Source organism: Prenolepis imparis, unplaced genomic scaffold, assembly GCF_030444845.1.
Source record: "Prenolepis imparis isolate NDT839.2.m4 unplaced genomic scaffold, iyPreImpa1.0 SCAF_17, whole genome shotgun sequence".
NCBI classification, from domain to species: Eukaryota; Metazoa; Arthropoda; class Insecta; order Hymenoptera; family Formicidae; genus Prenolepis; species Prenolepis imparis.
The window spans coordinates 419,977-445,293 of NW_028141175.1; the positions used below are offsets into that span (position 1 = coordinate 419,977).

The following is a 25,317-nucleotide window of genomic DNA, read 5'->3' on the forward strand; positions in this document are numbered from 1 at the left end:
AAACTGGACGTCCATTTTACATTCCGTGCTGTCTGGGTCGTATTGTATTTCGGATAATCGAATTGGCTATAAAATTCCTGGTTTATTATTCTTTCTCGTATCACGATTTTATATGATCTCTCAGAGTGCATTGCCGAAAGCAGAAAAAACAATTCGATTTTTAGAAATAAGAGAAGCGCAATTCACAAGATTTCATTATATTCGATATCGCGATCCGATTTTTGCAAAAAATAAGAACATGCTGCAATTTTATAGTCTCTCTGGAAACAACAAATATTATACATTGAATGATTAAAATTTTACGATTTTACAATTTCATGATTCAATAATTAAAATTTTACAAATGATTCTATATATTTACGGAATATATATAAAAAAAATTATTATTGAAGAGATTGTTGCATCTCTGTAAAAAATACTAGTGCGAAAATAAACGTGTAACACTCTCTTTTGTTTCACATTAATTATTTCACAAAGAGTCGTTCTTTATTTCGAACAAAATGTAATGAAATTTTTTTCTTCTACAGTAGATAATATTTAGAATATTTTTTTCAAATTGAAAATAAAACCGGAAATTCTAATCATTCAATATTGCAACTTCTTAAACTTCCTTAATTCACTTAATGCACTGTAATAAAATATATGTCACTTTTTTATTTTATCGGAATAGTTTTCTTCCATTTTTAGGCAGATATTTTTTGCAATTAGCCTGTAAAAATAGATGTTTGTTTTAGCAGTATAAAGTCTCATCTCTCCCTTCCTGTTCCTGCCCTGCGTTACATATTATTACAGCATAATCTAGTTTACTCTTTCCGTTCTCTTTATCTTTTACATTGGCTTCATTTGGGCTGTTTATTTCGCCATGTTATTGTGACATATATCGATGATGTACGCTGTATCGCGCTGATTTTTCAAAAGTATTGTTACGTTGTATGTGTAATCAGTAACTAACGAACAGAAAAGTGAAAGCGATTAATATTACGAGATCGTATAAAAGAAACTCGGGCTTTTACGTTATTCTTGCTAAAACACACATTTCGATATCACTCCTTTCCTCGAATCGTTTCTGCGATTAAATAAAAAAAAAAGAAACATCTCTAATAATACATCATGCAATCATGTAATATATATACATACGAATTTTATTATTCTAATCGCGATCCGATTTTTTCAAAAATCACAAACACAGCGGTTTTACAATATATATAAACAACAATCTTCTGTGTTGTGTAATTGAAATTTTACAATATACTTATGATTCTGTATTTACGAAATATATATAAAAAAACTATTACTGAAGAAATTGTTGCATCTCTATAAAATGTACTAGTGTGAAAATAAAATAAAGCTTTGCAAATGTTTTGTTTCCGTGTATAAAGTGAAATAATGTTGTTGATATCGTTATAAAACAAATGCAAATGGTTGTAAACGATAATGCTATCATCACTATAAAGTGCATGCTTTAGAACCATTGACCGTTGACCTGATCTCATTTTTCGATCATTTTTCAACCATGCCTCTGTGTGCTTTTTGCTACAATGAAAATATTCTTTCTGCAGTCTAATTAATAAAAATGCATCGTTAACATTTGTATTTACAAATATCAAATTACATAATGTTTTGTTAGTCAGAGACACAAAGTTTATATAAAAAATAAACCTACGAATATTATCATCTTCACATTATATTGCGCATTTCACTAAGTTGACGAAATATATATATTAAGTAAACATACTGTGTACAATGCACTTAATTTGAATACACTGCATGTAATCTTTTTTTTTCTACACACACACACACACACACACATATATATATATATATATATATATATTATGTATATGTACAGCTTAGAGGTGTATTAGGCCATTGTCAATGGAAATAATAAAAAATACTATACATTTATTATGGTGTTGGGTCAGTAATATGCGTTAATTAAATTCGTTTAGGTATAATTAACCGAGGAATTTATTCATCATCTTGTACAACTGTTGTTTTCTCAGATACATAAAGTCCATCCAAGAACTTTCTAATATCCTTGTTCTTTACTGTCGTAGATTGTTGGATAAGGGCAGCTGAAACAGAATCATATAATATTCATAAGTATTTCAACTTGATTTCTTTAATTTAATTATTTCAAAGAAATAATTTCAAGGTATTTACCTGAACGAGATACATCTTCTAACGAATTTCCCTCTATGATCAACTCGTCCTTCTGTTTTCCAGAATTTGCGACAGTTACACCAGGTGCCATTTTGACACGACGTATGAACTTTTCACCCAAAAAGTTACGGATTTCTATAACTGTGTTACTCTCCGTAGTCACACAATTGATGGGAAAGTGAGCGTACACAGCTCGCATTTTGTACTGGTAGCCCTTTGTCACACCCTTAAGCATATTTTCAATATGAGAGCATACAGTACGAACGGCAGCTAATTCTTTCTTCGTTCCAAACCATTTTTCTACTTTCAGTAATCTTGGGCTCATCATCTATATATAACAAACAACATTATCTATATATAACAAAAGAATATGCATTAAAGTGCAATGTGGATAATGGTAGTAATATTTTGGTATAAATTACAAATATTTCAGAGAAGAATGTATCATTTATGAGAAATGAAGGGGAATCCTGATTATCATCATAATATATGTATTTCTAATATTGCAATTGATCATATTTATAATTAATAAATGATCTTGTCTACAAGAGACATGCTATTACAAATATTTTATAAAAATAAATAAATCAAATTTTTTACTTACACGAATATCAAGTGCAAGATGTTTGAATGATCGTTTCAAAACACCTCTTGGTCCTTTTACGGTCACCAGACGGGACTTGACTGTAACAGTCAATCCCTCTGGGATTTTAACTGTTTGATTTGTAACAATCTGCTTCATTCTGCAATGTAAAGATATTTACACATACACATTTTGTATATAATTTTGCAATAATATATATCTAAACTATCATAATAATAACTATAATTTTTTAATATAATAGAAGCAATGACAGTCTCGCAATCATTGTTTGTTAAATTTTAAAACATTACAATATAAATTTATACTAGTAAAAGAAAATTGTAAATATAATTAAAAGATAAATATAATTACAAGATGATGTAAAAATATATTTTATATTTAACTTTATATACAAATGAAATAAAAAGTCTTCATATGATTCGCTATCTTTATTTTGTTAAATTGTATTATGAACAAGTGCTGGAATAAATAAGACTCCCTTTTTGCATTATATAAAATTGCATTCACACACAAAAGTATAAAATAAAAACATACAATTGTGATTACACTGTTCATTAAAATACACAGAACATACTTCATAGCACGATAAAGTTTTTAGGTTATTGCTTACAGCAGTATGTTTACATAAATTAAGATGGATCGGTATCACAATTGTACATTCGAAAATTATTAAATTTTTCCTAAACATATAAAATAATCGTTCGTACATAGCGATTATATTTTTTCAATCTCGAAAGTTCGCGAGCAGCACCTCGGGAGCAAATTGTTGACAGCTATAATCGCGAAGGTTATATCTCTCGTCGTTGCAAAACTTTTCACGTATCGCGGAAAAATATTATGTCGCGGCGAAAATAGAAAAAATGACGAATGTTAAGAACGCGTAAAAATCAATTTGGCATTCGTTACATCGACGGATCGCCACCGATTTTACAGGATATTTCCCGAGGGCGAAAATTTCTTTACCTTTAACACGCCGCACGATAACCGGAAAGGACAGAGGAGGTAAAAAAATCTATCCACCAATGGGATGAAGCGATGAAGATGTAAAGCAATGTAGAGAGGCATCAGTCTTCTAGTTATAATTTAGTTATACGATTCTCTCGCTCAGATGGCGCTGCGCATGTCGAGAAATTTGTCCACGGACGATGATGTAATTGGTCGAGATTAAAAATCTCTAGGCTATGAAATTTCGTCAGTTTCTCTACTTTTATGCTTTCTCTAAATTTTATTATTCGATGGTAAGTGCTGGTCTACAATGAGTCGTTAGTCGTTAGTCGTAAGAAAATTGACCAACCACAGTTGATTATTTTTGAAATAGTCGACTGTGATTGGTCAATTTTCTTACGACTTACGCCTAACGACTCATTGTAGACCAGCACTAAAGTCCGTTCTCTCTCCATTTCGATAAATACTCCGAACGCTGACACAATTTTGGAGAATGTCATTAAATCAAATGTATATATATGCATATATAAAGGTATGTATTATTTGTATATCTAGTCACAATCTAAATATTTCAAAACTTCTTTTATTAATAAAATTTATTAATATATATTAATATTTTTACTAATAAAAAATTATATATTTTTATATTTACATTAATTTAAGATAAATTTGATATTTAATTAATAAAATATTAATTTCATTAATAAAAATATTTTTATTAATATATATTATAAAAAACCTAATCAAACTGATTTAATTATTTCTAATAATAATCGCGCGTGAGACACGTTCATATAACAATTAAGGGCAAAAATTTCTTGATGACCCGAGAATAATTAGAGCGCGCGTCCTACTTTGGAAATAATAAGGTTCACCGTCTTATTACATTCTTCGGATTTTTGCATTCGTCGTATTCTTATTCTCAAGCAACACCGTAAAAGAGATCGTAAGAGCCTTCCTCTCGAAGCAAAAAAAAAAAAAAAAAAAGAAAAAAGAAAAAATTGCGCGGGTAAGTGGTTCGCTCAGTCGCGCGCATGCGCGGCGAGTGTCAAGTCAAGTACGCGCGTACCCTCTCGACAGAGGAAGAGGGTAAACGGCGCTTCTCGGGAGCGGGATCTCGTCGGTTCGCGACCTCGCGCGTCGTTTTCCGAGACAGTGCGCGCGCTGCCGCCGCCAGGCCGGCTATATACAGGCTCGCGGTGTGGACTCTCAGTGCGATGCCGGTACCGCGCGCGGTGGGGATGGACTCTCGTCGCGTACCGCGTTGTCCGTAGGTAGCTTGTACTCTGACGCGGTCAAGTATCGTCGTCGTCGTCGCGTAGGGTCGCTCCCCTGGGTGACGCGCTTTGTACGTGTATTTGTCTCGCGAGAGAGGCGCTATCTCTCTCTCTCTCATTCGGCGCGACATGAAAACGTAAAGTATCGCGGTCTATCGACTCTGTTCGGAATCGAGCGGGGATATAAAGCGAAGTGAGACACGCGACTCCGGTATAAATATTATCCTGCCACTCTCGCGTGGAACAGATTCTTCTTTCTTCCTCTTCTTCTTCTTCTCCTCCTTCCTTTCTCTCGCTCTCTTTTTTTCTCTCTTTCGAATCTCCGAGCGACTGGAAGAAGAGTGCCGTCGAATGCCTCGCCAAGTAACAAACTTCGCGAGTGACTATCCCTGTGACTCTTTATCATCGTATACCTCGCAGTGACGCGTGTATAGTATTTGGTGCGGTATAGTATATACATTTTATTTCTGTAAATATCCCACGGAACGTCCGGTGAGTTCCAGCGATCGAGCTGTTCCTGTCATCCGTTTCCAAGAAGAGAAGAGAAAGAGGGAGCGAGAGGGAGAAGGGGTCGCCTCTGCCTCTGTCTACCTGGCCGCACGAACGAACGAACGAGCGAGCGAGCGAGCGAGCGAGCAAGAGAGAAAGAAAGAGAGGTATGCGTGTATGTGGTATGGCTCGTCGTCGGTGGTTTTTCGCCGCCTTTATTACAGCGAAACCCGAATGCGTGCGCGAGCGTATCCCTCTCGTCTGACCGGCCTGAATCCGCCACCGTAAGGCTGCGTTCACACATGCGAGATTGATTTCCACGAGGACGAGGACCCGAGTCATCCGAGGCCGGTTGCTCGCCGAAGAAACGCATCACCCTTCAGGTTAATGAGAACCAACGTCGACCGATCGTCCAATCAGCTTTTAGGTGAGAGCTCTGCGTCCTCTTTCCTTTCTTTTTTTTTTTTCTAAATGTCAAACGAATCATCTCCGGGGAATGGTGCTCCGAGGAAAGGTATATAATACCATTTCTCGATTCTCTCGAGACGAAATCTTTCCGGTTCACCGAACTCACGCGGGGTGGAAGGAGGGGGGAACACGTGGTTGCCCGCAGCGAGATCTTTGATCTCTCGAGATGCTCCCACATCGTATTATTTATAAATGCGACACGACCACGGTCCATTTGCTAGAAAGGCGTCGATCCATTTGTCTGGATGACAGTTGACTCTCGATCAAAGCATTTGACGAGTGATTTTTTTTTCATTTTTTTTTCAATTTTACATAATATACGATAAATTATATAATTTTTTCTTTCTCATCTCTTCGATTTTAAAAAGACTGTTTAACGTCATCTCGAGTGGTTCGTATATATTATATATTCGCACGCACTCTCGGAGCTCGTAAACAGATGATACATCCCTTTGTGTACACAGAGAGAATTTTCTCTTAGAATTTACCCTGAAAATCATGGTAATCGTGGGACAATATGGTATGGAAAGAATTTTATGAGAATTTCTCTGATTAATATTTATCACAATAAAAATAATAATATTATATAGTATTTAATATTATTATTAATAGTATATAATATTATTATATAATAATATTATATAATAATATAATATCTATCACAATAAAATATAAAATATTTGATTAATTTAACTAAGCAGTTTAGTAAAATATTAATCAAACATATTTTATATTTTATTGTGATAAATATTAATCAGAAAAATTTTCATAAAATTCTTTCCATACCATATTGTCCCACGATTACCATGATTTTCAGGGTAAATTCAAGAGAAAATTCTCAGTGTATGTATACGTATGCGCTGCACGTGCAACGTGCTGCGCATTTCTTCGCGGCGTCTTCACTGCATCCGTAAGCAAGCATCATCCTTTGTTCGACGCGCTGCACCGATATGAACGTCGCTTAGCTCGTGCTAGGTGCGCGTGCACAAAGGGGCACCATTCTACGGATGATGATGATGATGATGCGCCGCGTCCTGCCGCTGCATGCTGCATCTTGCGGTGTGCATTTGTGCAACAAGCGACGCGAGAGAATCTCCGGATAAGATTTTGCAAAATGCTTTTGACTCTTATTCAGCGACGCGCGCGATAACACGTGTATCTGTGAAGAAGAAAAAACTCGAGGCTTTGACATTTAGAATTATTTGATTAAATATACGCATATTTTACGTCGAATCTATAGTTTTTTTTTTTTTTAACAAATTATTGTGACTAATATTGGGAAAAATGAATTGTTCGTTACATATGAAGATATATAAGGCTCTAAAGAGAGTATTTGCTTTAAGTGTTATATCTTAATTAACTGTACGTGATAAAAAAACTTGATAAAAAAATGGAAGAGTATTTTTTTTCAAAAAGAATTTCTCAACAAAATTTCTCCAAACAATTTTCTATTCGCGCTCTAGTAATACCGTGATAAATCGCGTAAATTGGATTGTTATCTTAGTGAGCTATGCGTCTAGATCCTATGTTCCGTGAATGAAACAGCAACGTGTGTTTACGATAGGAGATCAGTACTCGCGAGTTATCGTGTATCTCATTTAAGTGCATTGAAAATGACTGTATATGCAATCAGATCACGAACGTGATATTATTTGCACGCACTTCGATTTATTTATTCTTCTCGCTGACTCTTAAAAAACTGTTTGTAAAATAAAAAGAGATTATATATTGCTTCTCTCTCTCTCATAAAAAATTATTCCAAAATTTTCAGAAAAGAAACATTATTTAAATACATATCCTCTTCAATTTCCAGAGTAATATATAATAATTTTTATAAACTAATGTGTTTATGAAAAGCGCTTGCAAAGATTAAATAGCAAAGAAAAATGATGCGTGAAACATCAGGACGCGCTTTGACTAGGTATTTAATTTTACTACTACACGAGAGACTCGCAGTTTTACATTTTTAGCCATTTAATAGTCTTGGAAATATACACAAGAGTAGAATCTTGTATAAAGTTCAACGTTTCTCTCCACCTCGTATTTATTAGATGAATTAAGCGCGGCCGCTATATATAGGATACATTTATCCTTACGCATGAAAATGCTAATGGGTCGTTGATTATAATTGCAGCCAGGCTGGACGAGCATAGTCGAATGCAGCTGGGCTCAGCATGCCCTCTAAGAAGCAGTACAACCTCGTACATAATGACGAGTACGACACGCGAATACCGCTGCACAGCGAGGAGGCGTTTCATCGCGGAATCGTGTTCCACGCCAAGGTAATCTGGAGTGATTTCTTATCCACTTCGGCATCCGCGGCTCCCATTCGTTTTTCTCGCTTTCCGGTGAGTTTGTTTTACGCTCGCCGATCCGAGACGTACCTACGCATATACATATCTCTCGGGCGAGAGTCTCTTCCGTCTTCAGATTTCCATCTCCCATCTTCCAGTTCAGTCCGAGAGTCTACACGGGAGATGTGGATTTTCCTGGAAGATATAAATTGAAAAAAATCAGGTCCGAGGCTAATAAGAGCCAGGTCTAGATGTTATGTTATACGCAAAAACTTGTTTTTAAATTCTTCTTCAATTATTTTGAACGTTTCGGTCCTTTATTTTCCTGTACGTCCTTACATTAGTGACAGTAAAACAGTACTTATTGTTTTGTATATCATTCTGAATTATATCATTATAGTGAATCTGCTGAAGATTCTAAAGAAAGGACAGAAATAATTAGAAAAGAATTTAAAGACAAGTTTTTATTGTGCCTAGCTCTTTTCATGCCTGATTTTGTATTTATATATCAGAAGCTTTTCAATTTATTATTATTGAAAAAATGTAAGGCTCCTGGCTCCTTTCTGACCATGTCGAAATCGTGACGTCAGAGGCGAGAAAACACACGCTAAAATTTCTAAGATGTCATTTCGAAATAAAAAAATATTTCGATGAAACAGCACTTCAGATGGCTTTAGCACACTCTTAAAAAACCCCGAAAACTATCCTTTCCCCTTTATAATCAATCAACAGCTGTAAAATGTAATATTATGAAGCCCAGTCCGTCTGGTCTTTGCACATGCGCAGTCATTCCGCATGTCAAAGTCTGATATCTCGATCATTTTACAGATGTTGATTGATTATAATGGGAAAAGGATAGTTTTCGGGGGTTTTTAACAGTGTGCTAAAGCCATCTTAAGTGCTGTTTAATCGAAATATCTTTTCATTAAAAAATGGCATCTAAGAATTTTCAGCGTGTGCTTTCTCGCCTCTGACGTCACAATCCAATATGGCCGCGATGAGCACCCAGGAGCCTTAAGGAATAATATATCAATCTGCGGAAAAGAATGTTTTGCAATGAAACGAATTGAGCGATTTCAGACTCAAGTTTTCATGTTAAATTTGTTCGTGCTCGAATATAATATCTCTCCGACTTGTTCTACAATGCTATTAAATTGCTTCAATATAATATAAATTTCTAATTACAAGAACTCTCTCATAAACTGTGCGCACTTTGAGAAAATAGTAACGGTCGATAGCGTCTCGCGTCAGAGGAAAATGTATGTCGACTATATAAACTCGTGTGCTTCGTTCAAGAACCGCCGCGCCGTTGGGAACGAAAGCATCTGTTTTTGCCATGGTGTGCGTTGAAAAAAAAAAGAGTTTCGCACCTTCCCTCTATATTTTTCCTTCGACTCCGTTTCGGTAAAGTATCGCGCTACATAGTATTATTATTAGTACTGCAATAGAGACATGAAGGGGGGAAAGATCAATTTTAGCACTGGGGCAACTTTGGGGACAGTGCAAAAAATACAGCATGTATCTGTAAAGCGAAATTGAAAGTTATATAGAGAGAAAATCAGGAACATATAAATTCAGATATATCGGAGCCTTTTCATTTTATTATTAGAGAGAAAATATACGGTTAGTATCTCTCTGTGTATGCCATTTCTCACTCTAGGATTAAAGTAAAGCGCCCGTAGCGATTTATTCGCGAGTGGAACTAAATCGCGAGTAGTGTAAACTGTGTACTTACATTAGTCATCGAACTGGGAACCTGGTATCGGGTTAACGTAACGCAAAAAAGGGGATAGTTCCGCCAATGGAAACTATATCGCGGTGAAATATATATGTATACATATATCTGACGTATTTTCTACGTGACAAAATTCGAACAATTCGCGATACCGTGACGGGAGAATAATAACAATAATAGTAATAATAATATTTAAACGTCGTCGCGGCTCGGTATCGATTGTGCAACACAATTGCGGGACGACAGCCCGCGATACACCGGCGACTTATTTCTGGACCATCGCGCTCCATGTGACGTCATTGTATCGTGCACGTGTTTATTTTGGTGGTACTTCTCTCCTGAGAAAGGTTAAAGCTTTTTGTGCGCCGCGTCGTAAATTGTGCAGCGTGAAATCGCGAGAGAGAAAGAGAGAAAGAGATGCGGAATTCATACAGGAAACCGCACTGGTCCAAAGAAAAACGTATATACAGAGAGAATTTTCTCTTAGAATTTACCCTGAAAATCATGGTAATCAGGGGACAATTAGTATGGAAAGAACTTTATGAGAATTTCTCTGATTAATATTTATTACAATAAAAAATAATAATATCTATCACAATAAAATATAAAATATGTTTGATTAATTTTACTAAAAGTATAGTCAAATTTACTAAAAGTATGGTAAAATTAATCAAACATTGTTTTAAAATTCTTTCCATACCATATATTGTCCCACGATTACCATGATTTTCAGGGTAAATTCTAAGAGAAAATTCTCTCTGTGTAGATCTAAAAGATTATGGTTCTATAAAGGAGATGTTCAAATCTCGCGTCTCGTAAACTCTTTCTCAGTTCACGAAACTTTGAACAATATTATATTTGTTTTTTTTTTGGTACAGTCTTGAAAAAAATATCTTAAAAATAAAATTTCAACATAAAATAACAAATGAAACGCGTGCATATATATACACAACGGGGTGTCTGTCTATCTGTCTGTATCAAAGCACCGGAGAACGTAAACTCGCAAACTTATTATTATTTTTTTTTTTTCCTTTTATTTTATGAAAAGAACTGCTGAAAAATTACGGATGAATCTTCTCCGAAGAATTTCAAGATAAATTTTGCATAATGTATATGTTATATGTTGGCCAAGAAAGAAATCGTGTCTAAATTGGCCAAGAGAGTCTGCTATTAAAGGAATATCTGATGATTTCGAGACGCCCTGTGCATGTTTATTGTCAATCAATTATATGCATATATATGCGCAAGACGTCTCTGGAAGTTCCACGAAACATGGTCTAAAAAATTAATCTGAAATCTTATGACGCGTGTCTTTTGAATTACCTTACAAAGAGTCTTTCCGAGTTTGCCGTTGTTTTCCGGAAACAATTCAGTTTTTGCTCTCCTCTATGCCAGCAATCAACGTAGAATAAATTTGCCTCGAGCAGGCTTAACAATGAGTATCGCCCCGGTTTCGTGCGCTTCGTAAGAGACTATTCTTCGTCCTAGTAAAGCCACAATCGTTTTAGCGATGTCAGCAGCAGAGGAGAGTGTAAATGGTGTATGCGACTCTCCGGGACAAACGGACTCGTTTATGCAGCGACCAAAGTTGTTCGTCTCGTGTGCAACTTTGTAAATTGACTCACAGACCTGTAAGATGAGAGTTTTACGTTAATTACACTTTTAATTAATATATACGATGCGATTTAAATGCAGAATCTTGCACATGAAAGATTTTAATTCCGTTCCTTCTCTTTAAGTAGTATTATATACTTTTTTTTTTTTTAGTTAATAGTACGAAGATCCGGAAGTTATATTTTCTCATTAACATCGATGAAAGTATTTTTATATACATTCTATCTAATTTTTAATGAGGGATACTTAGGTCGTAAAATTAGGCGAGTAAGGAATAAATTGAAGGAGTATTTGTAATTCAGTTGTATTTTACTTTTCGCCTTTTAGAAGCCACCTGGATACATCTTGAATTTTTATTCGTCTGATAATTGAAAACTGACTGAGCGTACTACCTTATCACGGCTTCAAGAATCCGATGCCTACATTTAGTGCTTAGTGGGGTATAAATGCAGATCGATATACTACTAGAGAATTTGCGCTATTAATATTCCAACCGTGTACATGTGTGCATATTTCTTACAAAGTTATAAAGTAGGAAATATCCCGCGACGAAACAGAATATGTATATATTGTATTCATCCCTCTTTCTCTCGATATACCCAGTTCGATTTTTCAAAGAGTAAAAGTTTTTCTACGCCTTCTACGGTAAAAAAAGATATTATATCGATAGACGAGGAGTGGAAAATTTCGACGCGAAAATTTTCAGCTACGTAAACAGTTTTTTTTTCTCACAATCAATCGCTCAGTTCGTAGAGAGACAGCTCGTCAACGCGGTTATCGATCGCAAATTTTCACAAAGAAAGACTCCGGTCATACAGGAGCGTGTGTGCGTGGGAGAATACCACGTGTACGTGGAATCACCCGAAGGAACACGTGGCTAAGACGCATCGCTTCAATGGGGGAATTCTAAATACAGATCGTGTCAGACCTATGTGCAGTGCGCTCCTCCCGCGCAATATGATTATGGCAACCGCCCTAACTACATGTATGTACATGAGACCTTTTGCATCGTTGCATGTGCAAGCGATTCGTGCCGCCCTCGTCGAAATCTTACCACAGCTCGTGACATTTAAAGTCCCGGAGGCGATTAATTTTATCCGAGGATAGGGAATTATCTAGCGCATTCTTACAATTTCTTCTACTTTACAAAAAAAACGTAGAAAATCAGATAAATTTTTCTTCTAAGTTTCTTCTCTATTTATTTTGTTTAAAATATTCAAAATAATCAGAGAAGAATTTAAAAACAAATTTGTTGCGTCTAATATCTGCGCCTGGCTCTTATTATATCTGTCCTTTTTTATATCTGATTTTATATTTATATATTAGAACTTTTTCAATTGATTATTATAAAAAATATATATAATATAATAAAAGTGTCTGAAGACACTTTAATGCGACAGTAGTTGATCACGTTTTAAAGACTTGAAAAAATTAATTTTAATTTCTTCAAATTAAACAAAATAGATTAAAGAGAAAGAATATCGTACTGAAATTGATCAAACTCTAAATACAATAAATTTAATAAATACAATTGACCTAAAAAAGAAGACGTATTCTCGCGTTATTCTTTAGGTCGCCAATTATCAAATTATATACGATATCGCTAAAAGCTTCTTGTATTTTATCTAGCGCATTCTTACAATTCCTTCTACTTTACAAAATAAAGTACACAATCAGATAATTTTTCTTCTAATTGTAAGTTTCTTCTCTATTTATTTTGTTTAAAATATTCAAAATAATCAGAGAAGAATTTAAAAACAAATTTGTTGCGTCTAATATCTGCGCCCTCTTATTAGTTCTTTTTTATATCTGATTTTATATATTTGTATATTAGAACATTTTCAATTTATTATTATAAAAAAATAATAAAAAAGTGTCTAAAGACACTTTATTATTATTATAAAAAAAATAATTAAAAAGTGTCTCAAGACACTTTATTTAAATTTTATTAAATTTCTTCAAATTAAACAAAATAGATTAAAGAGAAAGAATGTCGTACTTTTATCAAACTCTAAATACAATAAATTGAAAAAATACAATTTACCTAAAAAAGAAGACGTATTCTCGCGTTATTTTTTAATTCGCTAATTGTCAAATTGCGATACCGCTAAAAGCTTCTTCTTGTATTTCAGTTCATCGGTTCTATGGAGGTTCCGCGACCGACTAGCCGAGTGGAGATCGTGGCGGCGATGCGAAGAATCCGCGTGAGTAATAGCTAATTAATCTAATTAGGGAGGGCACGATTCAACTGTCTTCGTATCTCCTCTTATTAATCTGGATTTATTTGATCCGCAGTACGAGTTTAAGGCCAAAGGGATCAAGAAGAAGAAAGTGACGTTGGAAGTCTCGGTGGACGGGCTGAAAGTGACTCTACGGAAGAAGAAGGTGAGTAATGTTTTGCAGCAATAATTTCCAGTATATATGTTAGCATAGGCTTAATTGGGTTGAACGCGTTAACTCATTAACTCTTCACCGGATAAGCTAATTCTCACATACATACATAAGTGGATGAGATGAGTCTGTTAGACTCGCGATGGCATATCATGTAATTTAAAGAAGCGAAAGAGGAAGTACATTTAGACACCGACGCAGATTTGAACAATTTATGCGTATAAAAAGTTTGCAGCTTTTTTGCGAACGACATTTTTGCACTAGTGCAAAAGATACCTTTTGATTGGTATCAGCTGATTCTTGTTTCTCGTAGAATTGCGGTAAAAATAAAACGTATCTTTCGTTACGCGTGATTTTTCGCAAGTAAAAAGATTTATGTATATTGCAAAATCGCGGTAAAAAAATTCTTTTTTGGCGACATGAACATAAAATTTCCGCGATGTCCGCGTAAGATGATGAGGAAAATCAGCGAATCTTCCGCGAATGTCTCGGGAGAAAAATTGCACACGCCCGATGACGCGCAATTTCGTAACAGTTGCAATTTATAACGAGAAATGATTTTGGACAAGCGCCACGTTGTATTCGCACTGATACACATGGGTGCCATATATTTTCGATACTACATACATCAACAGATAGTGGTAACAGCCAATATTAGCTAAACAATATTCTCGAATGGTCGTTATAATGATCATAATTCGTTGTCGTTTTTGCAGAAGAAACAGCAGCAATGGATGGATGAGAATAAAATATATCTGATGCATCATCCGATTTACAGGTGATATGTCATTCTATTTATTCGTTTATTTTATTATCGAATTATTTTATTATTATATACGAGAATATATATGTTTTATATTTAAAAATTCGCATTCTTTCTCCGTTAATAATTAATTATCGAGAAATTATAAATTAAATTTGCTATATTCTCTATCAAAATTATTTCGTTCCAAAATGATACAATGTTCGAATGAAACGCGAATGTATGTTTTTTTTTCTTTTTTGCAGAATATTCTACGTCTCGCACGATAGCCACGACTTAAAAATATTTAGTTATATCGCCCGTGATGGGAGCAGCAATACGTTTAAGTGTAATGTCTTCAAATCTAGCAAAAAGGTAAGTCGCAATTTTTCATCCATAATAATAATTTGATTAATTCTCAATGTCGATGAAAAGAATTTCCTACATCGGACATAATCTCGGACTATCAGAAAAGAATTGTATGAATCGTACGAATATGTAGATACGCGATATGGAATGAACTATTATTTTAGTAAGGTTTTATCTTTTAAGAAGAAGAGGAAGAGGATTTTAATATATACACACATTATGATGAGACTCAATATACATATTCATACGCAAGTGAACGAGGAATGTATGGAATTTCTGGCTGGAGACAATTTTTCGCATGCACATTTTTCTACCTTCGCGGGTCCACTTCGCATGGCGTAAAATTGCGTCGCGCACGTGCGTGAATTGCACATACACATACACGCGCCGCGACAATTCACGGCAGCCCGCGTCGCCTGGCGCTTTATCAACTTACTTTATTGTAAATCTATAAATAAACGCCAGACTCCTTGGCGGCCCCCTCGCCCCCTCACGCCGCATCTTTTCTCCGTCGCGGAGACGCAACGGGGACGCAACGGGGCGAGGGAGGGTATCTTCGCGCGAGCTGCATCCCTGTCAAAGTGTAGAGAGAGCGTATTTTCGCCTTTTCGTGGGTGGAGGAGGGACGTATATCGTTTTGTCGTGTATTTGCAGTAGCGGCTCGGCGGCCGGTTTGGCACCGGGTTATTAAAATAGTGCGATATAGGCCGGCACCATCTCTTTTCGCGACATCCACGCGACTGGCGGTTTCTTCTTCTCGTTAGATCCGGCAATTTGTCTCCCCGTTAATGCCTGTCGCGAAAGATTGGCGCATCTGCATATTAAGTCATATTTTAAGGATATTGTCATATTTTTTTTTTTTTTTTTTGTTTTCGCGACAACTTTCGTAGGTAAATATGAATGTTTCGGAGGAAGAGAAATGAAGTGTATTCAAACTTTAGACATATATGCGTGTGTATGTGTGTTTGTGAAGGAAGGAAAGAAATGGAGAGAAGAATTTTTATTCACTCTCGTTATCTCTCTTGTACGTATATATATATAGGCTTATTATGTAATATCGCGCTTCTAAATGTGTCCTCGATACTTATCGGATAAACATAGAGGTGTCTTCCCTTCCATCTCTCCTTTGTTGATTATTTGGGGATTCCGGTCACTTTCAAAATCTGGGTGAATCCAGAAATAACCGACGACTATAGGAGACGATATATCTAGGATGCCGCAGAAATATCCGACTTGTGAACGAAGTTTTAAACTCGCGGGCGAAACTTCCAAAAAGCTTTTACTGGTTCCCCTAGAGATAGTACCTGTTTATACGATCGTCTCTACGTCGACTTTTAGACCGATTCTCTAGGATAAGACAACAGACATTCCGTTTTGCTCTTTGCTGTAATGGACGGAGTTTCTGTTCTTTGCTTTATCTTCCGTATAAGGACTTACGTTTTAAAGGTCTTCCTCTAAAAGCTGAATTTTAGGATCTTTCTCCTTTTGAAATATCTATCTATTTTTACGTTGACGATATAATTTTATTTTATAATCTATATTTTGAAGAATATAATATTGTAAAATTTTTACATATTATTGCACGTAGAAATTTCCAAAGAATTTTTTCAGGCGAGTCTGTTACGTTTGCTTATATTGGTCGATACGCAGGGGGTGCACACACATACACAAGACTATGTAAGATAATTGCGAATTGTTACAGAAAAACGGCTTGACACGCGACGATATATAATTTATCGGTCGGGGGGACATAGGAGTCCCGACCTCGGAGTCTCCACCGTTAAACGACACGTTTTACGACGTCGGGGTCGGCTATAGAATAGCGTTCCACGCAATTTTCCGCGAGCGCACGCCTCGCTCTTTCCGCATTCTCTTCGCTCCGAATTCGCGCGTTGAACGAAAGTTCAGTCGAAAGACTGGAACAACAAACTGTCGAGCCATTAATCTTCCACGTATACGACATCGAGCATATAATGTGCTTGTGAGATTGAAAATGTAGTGAGATGTAAAAAGATACAAATAAAAATTGTAAGATTGAATTAGCGCGACGTTAGACAGGTTCCGCTGATGCTTTGTTCTTAAAATAGTGTGAGAAAATTTATTTTTAAAACGATTTACTTGATTAAAAAATTATAGATATTTATTTTATAAATATTAGTTATTATTAATTAATATTTGTAGAATTATATATATTAATTAATGATAACTAATATTATTAATTAATATCTATAAAATTCTATAGATGAATTATACACGAAGAGAATTTTCTCTTAGCATTTACCTTGAAAATCGTGGGACAATATGGTATGGAAAGAATTTTATGAGAATTTATCTCAATAAAAATAATATCTATCACAATAAAATATAAAACAATTTGATTAATTTTACTAAACTGCATAGTAAAATTAATCAAACATGTTTTATATTTTAACGTGTAGATATTATTTTTATTGTGATAAATATTAATCAGAGAAATTCTCATAAAATTCTTTCCATACCATATTGTCTCACGATTACCATAGTTTTCAGGGTAAATTCTAAGAGAAAATTCTCTGTGTAGATATTTATTATAGATATTTATTTATAGCGATTTTGAAGTATCATTATTCTACATAGATCGTAGAAAAGATCGATTTAAATCTAGAATCCTCCAGTAAATTCTTTCTACACATTCTCTATTTGCTGCTCCAATTAAGAGAATGTTGGTTAATAAATTAACAAAGGTTCTGCTCGCTCTTTATTTTATTTTAAAGAAAATGTAACTTCGCAGGAGCATCTTATCCTAAAAACTGGACCAATTATTCAACAGTAAACGAGAGTTGAGTTTGAATTATGAAGATAGACGAAGAAAAAGAAAGAGAGAGAGGGAGAGAGAGATGGAAAAGTGCCATTGAGCTGGTCGAAAGCGAGAATATTAATGCGATTATAAATAAACTCGGGGGGAAAAATCCAGCGTCGCGCGAGCCTCTGCGCGTCACCGGCCAAGAAACCGCGCTAGGAAGCCGCACGGTTAACTTCGGCTCTCTCGCGTTCCCATTTATACATGAGAGAAAGAGAGACTTATACACAAATCCGCTCTCTATCTCTCTGCCTCCATTTCCTCCCTTTCGCGCGTCATTTCCTTCTTTTCGTCTCTTTCTCCCTTTCGTTCCCGATAAAATAGAATAGAATGAGTTGATGCAAACCCGGACAGTCCCGATGGATCTTCGATTCCCGAGGAAGTGATTCCGCGCTCCATCACGGAGATTAAACATCGTCGTCGTGGTTGTCATCGTGGTGATTGAACGTTCGACGAAATTCGAGAAATGTGAAACGGAGAAAAGTGAAGGAGATCGTCTGATTATACATCGCGGCGATATATAACAGGACATCTCCGACGAGAGAAATATATATGTACGAAGAATACTTTTTCGATCTCACAGTGATATTTAAGATATGTGATAATTAACGTAGTGTATGTGTGCGCGTGTTTATTTTAATTAAATCTTCATCGTTAAAAAGGTAAAGCAAGACTTTGGCAAAAAATTACGGGAAATAGATAGATTTGTGATAGAGAAGATTAATTTATAGGTATTTATTAATTTATATTCTTAATTTACGTCTCATTAATGTAATGAATTTTACATTATGTACATCGTTGATTTTTGCATCACTCATTCGAGATGATAAAAGATAAAGCGCGCAAAGATGTGTAAAAGCTCATAAAAATTTAAAAATTGCATCACTTCTAATGCCCGACATCAATCTTGTTTTATCACGAAGACGATGTGAATATAAAAAAATCCACACGATTCAAGTATTTATATAGGTAGACGAAATGTGCCTGTCAATTTTCATCCGCGCATTTTGTCTTTTTTTTTTACCACGTGAAAATTCTCGAATGAAGTTTCTTACGTCAAAGTCGATGACGTCCGAGTGATGACGCGTAAGCGCGAAAGAAATTGACAAACAACACGCGTTTATATGATATATATATATATATATATATATATATATATCATATAATAGATATATAATAAATATATATATATATATATGCGATCCTCTTCGCGGAAGCCAACGCATGCGTTTTCGAATTACGCACAATTTGACGGGGAATTTGCCAGATTGAATAATCGCGTCGCGACTATTTATAATACAAATGAAAACGCCGTACAGAAGAGATCGTCGCACGCCAGCATCAATTATTATTCGAATCCACGGACGTAGAGACTTTCGTCTTTTTCCACTCCACGTCCTCGTTTCTTCGAAGTGTAAAATATATCCGCGATTTATTCGCGTCAGAGTATCGAGTTACGATCACCCAACTACCTGTCGATGATGCATCGTTATTATGCCATTACTGTTGCAACATTTGACGTCGGGGATAATGCATTTTAGACATTTGTAAATATTTACCTAATATAATTCTTGTCAGATACACGATCGTTTTGCTCTTGCACGTGTCTAATGGACAAACATGTTTTATTACGGAGATTTCAATTTCGAGTTTGCACAAATTATATGTGTTTATATATAGAACATCGGATCAGAAACATATTTTTCATAATTTCGATACAAAAAAAATCGCGATTTTATCTCTGAAATATTAAAGTTTGATTTTACAATTAATGTATATCAGAAATGCTTAGGATAATAATCTTATTTTGAAAACATCGGGGGAAAATCTGGAGACTTTAATAGTTGCGAAGTAATAAGCGATTGAAAAAATAATTACATCTTTTCATTTTATTATTGCGTTTAAATGGACTTTAACAGAATTTTTTAAATTATTTTTGTTTAAGACTTGAAATCTCGCGACACAAATAAAAATCTCTCCAGATTTTGCCGCGTTAAAATTCCTCTGCCGGATGAAGAATTCACCCTCGATGTCTCATATATTTTTCGTGCACGCATTATCTAGCCGCGAGTGACTCGGTAAATAAAATCTCATAGCTGTTTACTTTCTTCATGGCCTCGACAAGCTGAAATAAGCTCAAAGAAACTCTCAAAGTAAACGGTGGGTCTTTGTGCCGAGGCGGGACGAGCGTCGTCTAAACAAAGAAAAAGAAAATGTAGTTGATGAGATTGCGCTGCCGAGATGGATGACAGTATCCGCAGCTGCGGACACGCGAAAATTCGAGGCACATCGAGGTGAGAGGTGGCGATCACCATCATGCTGAAAAATTCGTTCAAGTCGGCGGTGGCTTCGACCGAGTTCTCGATGTCGACGAGCAACCCTGGCAACCCCGGCAGCCCCCTGGGCTTCGAGACCACGCCTAGGCCGCGCAAGAAGCTCTCCTTCAAAGAACCGGAGATCTTCAACTACTTGAAGATGCGCAAACCCTCGGTGCGGCCTAAGCTCCTACACCCGCAGAACAGCATCGATCTTAGCTTCGACGAGAATCCTTTCGAGGAGGAGAACGAGAATCTCGACGAGCTCGAGGTAAAGGATCATTGCGCGCATCATTAAAAAAAAAAGTACCATTCTTTTACGATTCTGTTGAAGGAACGACAAATCTTTCTCGGTGAATAGAATTATCGAGAAATGACCGATGTAGGAAATTCACACAATGCGTAATTTTTATAATAATTGTATTACAGTAATATTAATTAATTAATCTTACCTGATTAGAGTCAAGCGATGAGGGTGGTCAGAACGGTCGGGCAGGCTTTCGAAGTGTGCCATAAATTAAGTATAAATAATACCACGGAGGATCGCGATCTTCGAGGAGACAAGGACGGCGGGGAGAGCCACGGCGAGAATTATCACGGTGATGTTTACGAGGACCAAGATGAAATCCCCAACGAGCAATCTCAGCCCTCTCCGCCACCGGTGCATAAAGGTGAATTGCCTCGCATAAACCGCATGCATTTCGTCATCGTCGATTCTTCTTAATTCCTGAAATTATGGCGAAAGAAACGTATTAATATAAAAGAATCATCTTTCGATAAAAAAATCTCTGTAGATTTTTTTTAATTTTTCATCTGTATTTATATGTAATTTTATTATATATCTTATATATGTATTTTATAATATATATTCTAATATATAATATAATATATAATATAATATATATTTTAATATTTATTATTTTATTATAATTATATATTATGTAATTTTATTATATTTTATTATAATTTTAGTATATTATTATTATATTATTGCACGATGTTTTTCAGACATATCATTATTGGGGGATACCGAAGATTCGGTTCCCGAGCAAACGTCCGTCACCTGTCTACTTCGATCGCACGAAGGACCGGCGACAACAACCTCTACCTCACCGATCAGACAGTCGCCATCGGTAAGATTCATTAATTACGAACGTATCAAGAAGCGTAGATCGGAGCGCGTGCTATTTTGAAGGATACTTTGCAAAGTACTTTGGCAGCTGAAGGCAGAAGGAGTCAAAGTCTTAAAATAAGATGGCTCGTAACCGAAAGCTGTTTTGCTCTACGGTAGCACATTGTTTATCACTTTCCAAGTTTATTTCGTCGGTACGGCTCATAAATTTTAAAGCGTCTCCTTGCGTATTCTATTTCGCAACGATATAATTTGCTCTATTATAGATTTCAGCGCGCCTGCAATTCGAGAGCCTCGAAAAGCAACTCTCGCATCACGTACTTCGCGGTTTTTTGTATATTTTTTCGCGTCGATCCTCCCTAGTTTATTTATAACTATATGTATATATAGTTTAGAAAAGTGTCTATCTTTTTTTCTCTTTTTTTTTACAGGGCACGGTAACCTCCGAGTGCGGAGGTTTATTGGTGGGTAGCGAATTAACAGCCCTAAAGCACGAAATACAACTTCTACGTGAACGTTTGGAGCAACAGAGTCAACAAACCAGAGCTGCCGTTGCCCATGCGCGACTTCTTCAAGATCAACTTGCGGCGGAAACGGCAGCGCGCGTCGAAGCTCAGGTATAAATAAGTGAATCAATTACTCAGAACGCATAAATATTTCGTTCAGCACTTGTCTCTACACTTGTGATTTATCTCGTCGTATAATCGAATATAATTTATCAAAGTAGCGGAGACAAATTAATTCAGTATATTTGATGAATTTTATTTTTACTATCCTTTTTAATGATATTTCGAGATAAGGTCATATATTATCCGTGCGTCTGTCGTAACGGCGAGAAGATATATTTTGATGAAAAATGACTACTCATTTAATCTCGTCAGTTTTAATAAGCGGAATTGTGTGAAGAGAACTGAAATTTTTCACTTGGACGTGATTCTTCTTCTTGTTTAGACGAGGACACACCAACTCCTAGTGCAAAACAAGGAATTGCTCGAACATATAAGCGCGCTGGTGAGCCACCTGAGGGAACAGGAGCGTGTTTCCGGTGGTCACGTCACCTCGCAGTCGCAAATACCGAATACTCCCGCGTCCATGCAACAGAACGCGGCGGTTCCCGATCTGTCGAGCCTCGGCCAGGTAACGCTCTACAGAATCCCATGACACCGGAGCATTCCGGTGGAGCTTGGAACCGAAGCACCGACTGATCGAGTGTTGCATCTCTCAATTAACGTTTAACAGAATGCATCTTGTATTTTTATTTTTTGTCTCTCTCTCTCTCTCTCTGCTTTAATATCGTTAACACCGTCCTTTTTATACCAATTTATTCCCCTTTTTTAACTTTATAATAAAATATTTTATACATACACAAGTTTTTGTTCTGCACTCATCATACTCTACACTATACTCTACCGATTGTGATGCGTCCGAACTTGTTTTTTTTTCTGTACTCCGATGAATATTTAGCAATGCACGCGTTATGTTTTAGGCGTTTTCATTTGGTGCCGATAAGACGTCGAAAACGACGGACGTAGCCTCAACTATTTGCATTATTTGCGCGAGTATTTGCGCCTCTACTCTAACGGCGCAAAAAATACAAGTCAGAAAGCTTGCCGATACTAACATCGATAAAAATAAAAGTCTTGTACGATGCGAGTGATTTGATTGACACGCAGTTGTGCGTTGCGTACATATCTTGCCTCTTAATTACTTACACGTTTGCATCCGAGGTATCTGATAGCGTGCAAAAAGAAATGAGATGATTTCAGCCTAAGACTAACGACTAATATAATAACAATTAAGCACCCCAGTATGACGGTGTTGTCTAACAGCAGGTCTTCGCACGGGATTTCGGAGTACACGCTGCCAACCAATGCTAGGTAATGTTTTATCACTTATTATTCAAGATCTGTATAAGAGCAATTTCTAATCAGACATCGCGATATCTCACGGGTCCATAATATCTGACAAAGTATTCAATAATTGGATGAGGTAAGAGTATAAAGATATACAGAACGAAGAATATAAATATTATAATTTAAACATTTGCACTTATATATTTTACGAATAAATTATCGGATGATTTAAATTTACAAATATGATCAGGATTTATGTGCATATGTATAAAGCATATATGTGTAATTACTATAGGCATGTAAGAGAAAAAAACAGAGACGAGAGATAAATATATCTGTCTCGCGCTTAAATAAATCGCGGATTTGGAAAGATCTTGTTCCTCAAACTGCGTCTTCTCGAGTGTAGTGTCAACGGACCGGAAGTCAGAGCTCGCCATGGGAGCTGGATCCACCGACCTTTCCTTACTGCTCATATCCGCCGGATACGCTCTATTCCGGCGGTCTCAACGCCATGGGTATCCAGGGTAATAACGCCACCGCGGATCAATTGCAATTCCAAACGCAGCTGTTGGAAAGGCTGCACAACCTAAGTCCATTTCAGCCACAAAGATCGCCCTACAACACACCTTCGCCGTACGCGATGTGTCCTAGTCTGCTTTTACCTCCTTGCGGTGGACCAACGGTGAGCGACTTTTCGTTATATCGATTGGATTACTTTATCCGTAGCAGCTTAATAATGTCTGAAAAATTCTGTTGTAAATTTATAATCTTTAAACCGCAATTTTTCAATTCTGAATTTAGAATCCAGCCCAATTGTCCCCGAATTCAGCGTCCCTGAGGATCTCTCAACCGAACAGCTTCTCCTCATCGCCAATCATGACTCACAAACTCGACAACTACGGAACGGATAATTCGGACGCCCATCAACCTTTCATAAGACCGTTGCCGTGTACCAACGACAGGAATATAACTCACTCGACAGCCGACGCTAAAGTCAAGCAGGAACGCTCGAGTGCGCAGGATATCGCCGATATACCTCCGATAATCCTGGATCCTCCGCCGCAGGGTAGACGCAGCATAGATGCGAGTACCAAGAAAGCAAGCCCGACGAAGCAGAGTTCGATGGCTCAGGGCGCGCACGATAACAAGAATAATACACCGAAAAGTCTGGCGACCATCCTGCGGACTTCCGGTCCGCCGCCTTCTCGCACGACGAGCGCCCGATTACCCTCGCGCAACGATTTGATGAGCGAGGTGCAGCGAACAACCTGGGCTCGTCACACGACCAAGTGACTGGGACACTATCCGATACGATAATAATATTTGCCCCGACGAAGAATGTTATCCAGATATTATATCCCGTTAGTTGTAAATTATGAAGAAATTATATATGCGCGGTTCGAGGATCTCCTTTTGATTTTAAACGGATGTAACAGGGTTTGCATTTTTCCTTCTCTCGGTCGCTCAAACTCGAATTTCAAATAACGTATCTAGAGTGCAGTCTATATAATTTTCCCAGAAGCTTGAAACTGGAAACTTTTAGACTAAATTTTGTCAAACAAAATTTCTTACACTAATATACTGATATTTTGAGAAAAAACTTTTACTTTTACCAATGGATCACAAACATGGTTCAATATATAGTCAATAAATCGTTGTGATAGATTCCTACGACAAAAACGTGTAAAAATCGCGATCTCAACGCGGATCGCACATCTATTTGTATCTTACGAGTAACATCTATGGAGTGTTTGTAAAAATCGAAATGATAGTCACGCTCGAGAAATATAATAGATTTATATCTGACGCGCGTTTTCCCGCGCATATAAGGGACGAATCCGTGACCGTATTCGTGTCGCGACATATATATGTAGCGCACTCCCATGTATGAAGAATCGTCGTCTAGCAGACGAATCTGTGCCAAAAGTACCAATTGTCAAGAGAATTTATTTTCAGTATATTTTTAAGTAATGTAAATAAAACAAGGAGAGATACGCGCGTGATCTCTCACAGAGTACAATAAAACGTATTTATTTTCTCTTTCCATCCTTGTACATATATTATATGCGAGCGATTAATTATAGCCT

The 25,317-nt window shown here is 36.5% G+C and overlaps 2 protein-coding genes across 8 annotated transcripts; one reads left to right on the forward strand and one right to left on the reverse strand.

The window, feature by feature from the left end:
• Positions 1-1,950: 1,950 nt before the first annotated feature.
• On the reverse strand, positions 1,951-3,807 carry Rpl9 (ribosomal protein L9). Of its 2 annotated transcripts, none has more exons than XM_083056227.1 (4): positions 3,731-3,807; positions 2,768-2,906; positions 2,164-2,491; positions 1,951-2,075 (listed from the first exon to the last, which is right to left on the reverse strand). In XM_083056227.1, exons 2-4 carry the CDS (start codon positions 2,903-2,905, stop codon positions 1,969-1,971), a joined length of 573 nt encoding a protein of 190 aa, XP_082912353.1. In that variant the 5' UTR covers position 2,906; positions 3,731-3,807; the 3' UTR covers positions 1,951-1,968. The 2 variants fall into 2 exon arrangements, with proteins under 2 accessions (XP_082912353.1, XP_082912355.1); XM_083056229.1 differs by lacking the exon at positions 3,731-3,807 and adding an exon at positions 3,475-3,699.
• A 988-nt stretch (positions 3,808-4,795) lies between these two features.
• On the forward strand, positions 4,796-25,276 carry LOC145946566 (carboxyl-terminal PDZ ligand of neuronal nitric oxide synthase protein). 6 transcript variants are annotated; one of them, XM_083056248.1, is made up of 12 exons: positions 4,796-5,905; positions 8,081-8,228; positions 13,722-13,793; positions 13,885-13,974; positions 14,697-14,758; positions 14,989-15,097; positions 20,706-20,916; positions 21,254-21,378; positions 21,809-21,994; positions 22,329-22,514; positions 23,637-23,912; positions 24,032-25,276. In XM_083056248.1, exons 2-12 carry the CDS (start codon positions 8,121-8,123, stop codon positions 24,521-24,523), a joined length of 1,917 nt encoding a protein of 638 aa, XP_082912374.1. In that variant the 5' UTR covers positions 4,796-5,905; positions 8,081-8,120; the 3' UTR covers positions 24,524-25,276. The 6 variants fall into 6 exon arrangements, with proteins under 6 accessions (XP_082912374.1, XP_082912376.1, XP_082912380.1 ...); XM_083056250.1 differs by lacking the exons at positions 4,796-5,905; positions 8,081-8,228; positions 13,722-13,793; ... (1 more) ...; positions 14,697-14,758; positions 14,989-15,097 and adding exons at positions 17,902-18,661; positions 19,995-20,516; XM_083056254.1 differs by lacking the exons at positions 4,796-5,905; positions 8,081-8,228; positions 13,722-13,793; ... (1 more) ...; positions 14,697-14,758; positions 14,989-15,097 and adding exons at positions 17,902-18,661; positions 20,027-20,516.
• The last annotated feature ends 41 nt before the right edge of the window (positions 25,277-25,317 follow it).